Source organism: Sesamum indicum, linkage group LG2, assembly GCF_000512975.1.
Source record: "Sesamum indicum cultivar Zhongzhi No. 13 linkage group LG2, S_indicum_v1.0, whole genome shotgun sequence".
NCBI lineage: Eukaryota > Viridiplantae > Streptophyta > Magnoliopsida > Lamiales > Pedaliaceae > Sesamum > Sesamum indicum.
The window spans coordinates 9,835,741-9,838,506 of NC_026146.1; the positions used below are offsets into that span (position 1 = coordinate 9,835,741).

General features: G+C 31.9%; 1 protein-coding gene across 1 annotated transcript; it reads right to left on the reverse strand.

Annotated features, from left to right (window-relative positions):
* On the reverse strand, nucleotides 1,386-2,469 carry LOC105155671 (TPD1 protein homolog 1B-like). The gene is made up of 2 exons (XM_011071588.2): nucleotides 2,236-2,469; nucleotides 1,386-1,871 (listed from the first exon to the last, which is right to left on the reverse strand). Exons 1-2 carry the CDS (start codon nucleotides 2,309-2,311, stop codon nucleotides 1,540-1,542), a joined length of 408 nt encoding a protein of 135 aa, XP_011069890.1. The 5' UTR covers nucleotides 2,312-2,469; the 3' UTR covers nucleotides 1,386-1,539.

The following is a 2,766-nucleotide window of genomic DNA, read 5'->3' on the forward strand; positions in this document are numbered from 1 at the left end:
AAGGGAGGATAAATGAATTAAAGAATAAATTTGATAAATAAAAAATTTATAGGACAAAATATTTTCTTTGAAAAAAATGCAAGTAACCCACTGTGATATTGTAAATGATTAAATTACTCCTTTATGAAAAGAATATATAGCAATTTACCTTCTTATGTTTTTTATAATGCGATAATTTATCCCCTTGTATTTGTTAAAATGAAGCAATTTACGTCTTTAGGCAAGGAGGTAAATTGCTTCATTTTAAAAAAAATATAAGGAGGTAAATTGCTAATTTTTCTATCATAGAGGGGTAATTTACTCATTTACAATATTACCTGGGGTAAATTGCATTAAACCCTATTTTCTTTTATAATACTAACAATTTTGACACGCCGTTCATGAGTGCATATAATACGTAATATTTTATTTCAATTAAGCAATATACCACAGCTAATTACTTCAAGTTTTTACCTCCTAAATACCTGACTGAAATTCCAGAATTAGAATTTGTAATCAGGTGCAATTGAGCAATTCAAACAAATAGTTTTTTTTTTTAAAAACTTAAAATAATATCGAGATAATAAAAGAATTTATGTAGTGGTGTAAAATGACATGAAGTTACTTTTGTTAAAAATGCACAAGTAAATAAAAATAATTTTTAAAATTATCGTATAGTTATTGCCATATTTAAATTGATATACTGGTATTATTTATCGTCGTTTGTGATTGTATATGAATTTTTTTTTATTCTTTATATTAGTGTAAGTAAATCTTTATTTGTCTGAATATCTACCTAAAATCAATTCCAGATGATTATGTACAGCTCAAACGGCAAAAGTTCTTTTATAAAAAAAATAATAATTTATACTACTAATACAACAATGTATATAACTGACATTTCAAAAAATATAATTGGAAGAATTATAATCTACGTTCCATAACTTATATATTTTGTGATTTTGGTCTCATTATTTTTCCACTCACCACATTTAAATGTAAAAGAATTGCATTTTATGTCCCACTCATATTTTTCATTAGATTTTTGACGGAATGATACACGTGCATTGTTAACCAACGTTTGACTACAAAAAGTATGAAAAAATGCAATTTACGTCTCACAATTTACACCATTTGCGATTTTGTCCCGTTACACTGTAAGTTGTGGGATGTAAATTTGCAATTTTTTACACTATTGCAGTCAACTGTTGGTTAATGGAGAACGTGCATCCTTCAATCGAGAACTTAATGAAAAATGTGAGTGGGACGTAAATTATAATTTTTTTACATTTATGGGACTAAATATAGTGAGAAGTAAAACAATAGAACTAAAATTACAAACGGTATAAATTATGAGACGTAAATTACAATTTTTTGAAATAAAATCCAATCCCACCAATCTATTTTCTAAATTTCATCCTTATTCCCATCAAAATCTTAATTTAAAAACAATTAAATATGTCCAATTTACATGATTATTTCACATCATTTCCAACCAAGAACTCAATCCATTTCAACATCAATAACTAAAACCACAGTGACAGACATGAAAACATTAACTCAGTACAGACATTTGATGTTGAGGACGATGAAAGGATAAGGAAGTAGGTTGGAGTAGTCGAAGGTGATGACTTCTCCAGGTCGGATGATGCTGCCGTTTTTGAGCAGACAGTTGGCCATGTCTGTCCGCCGCAAAACCATGGGATCAATCAGAGTCGTCGATGCAAAGGCAGGACACCCAATCTGTACATCATACACTCCCTTACTGTGCCATGCCTCGTTGATTATTTGGACTGTGTATTTCGGGACGTGGAGGCTCGCAAAACCTGATGCCCACTGGTAGATTCGTATGAGCCCCGGATTGCACCTGCTGTCCGGATAGATTATCCAGCCTGCAATATTCCCAATTCTAAACATTATATTTCATAGAATTCAGTGCTAATGGTTTTCCCGAAAATTCTTACCAAATCAAATCATTTTTACTGCACTTGTCTGTGTAATTAATTCAGATCCGACCAAACCCTAGAATTTTTCTCTAATTTCTCCTCTCTCTCTCTCTCACACACACACGCATATGAATATTATATGTTTATGTAGAACAAATTCTAGATGATGATTAGACTGACTCAAATTCAGAATATTAAAAGATTTCTCATCAATAAGAGTATGAATTTGATGAAATAAAATGCTGATAATCTCTCAAATCTCTCTCTCACACACACACAGTGTAAAGGGTGAGAGGCAAAAAATACATACATGAAATAGCGAAGGGACAGAGGAGGAGCAGGATGATGATGAAATAGGATTTGGCCATCAACTTTTTATTTCTCATGGGAGAAAAGGAAAAGAGCAGTGTGTGTATGTGTGTGAGAGAATCCTTTGTGTTTTGAGCATTGGGTGGTGTATGCAAACGAGGTTCTCGACAGTACCATAGAGCAGTGATTGTCTTTCTTTCTCTGAGAGGAAATTTTGGTTGTAAGAAAATGGGGGATTCCAGCTGTTTGTGTTAATACTAGGATGATTATTATGGATGTGATGTGTGTCCCATGATACAGTTTATACTAAAACAAGCCAACCCAAGTGGAAAACCATAATTCAAAATACTATTTCCTTTTTCAACTTTGCCCTTCATTTTATTCACTATTTCTTCCTCTTTTAAAATTTTTATCCGAATTAAATTAACCACGTGATTTTGATTAGTTTAAATCTGATTAAACTTGATTACGATCAAAATCTCCCTCTCCCCCAATACACAATCCCATGCGACGTTGGGATATAAGGGGTGTA

Bases quoted from the DNA above. Each gene is read 5' to 3' on its own strand.
- LOC105155671 (XM_011071588.2), bottom strand. From the start codon at position 2,311: ATGAGAAATAAAAAGTTGATGGCCAAATCCTATTTCATCATCATCCTG. The intron at 1,872-2,235 runs GTATGTATTTTT...GGAATATTGCAG, and splicing joins CTGTCCCTTCGCTATTTCAT to GCTGGATAATCTATCCGGAC.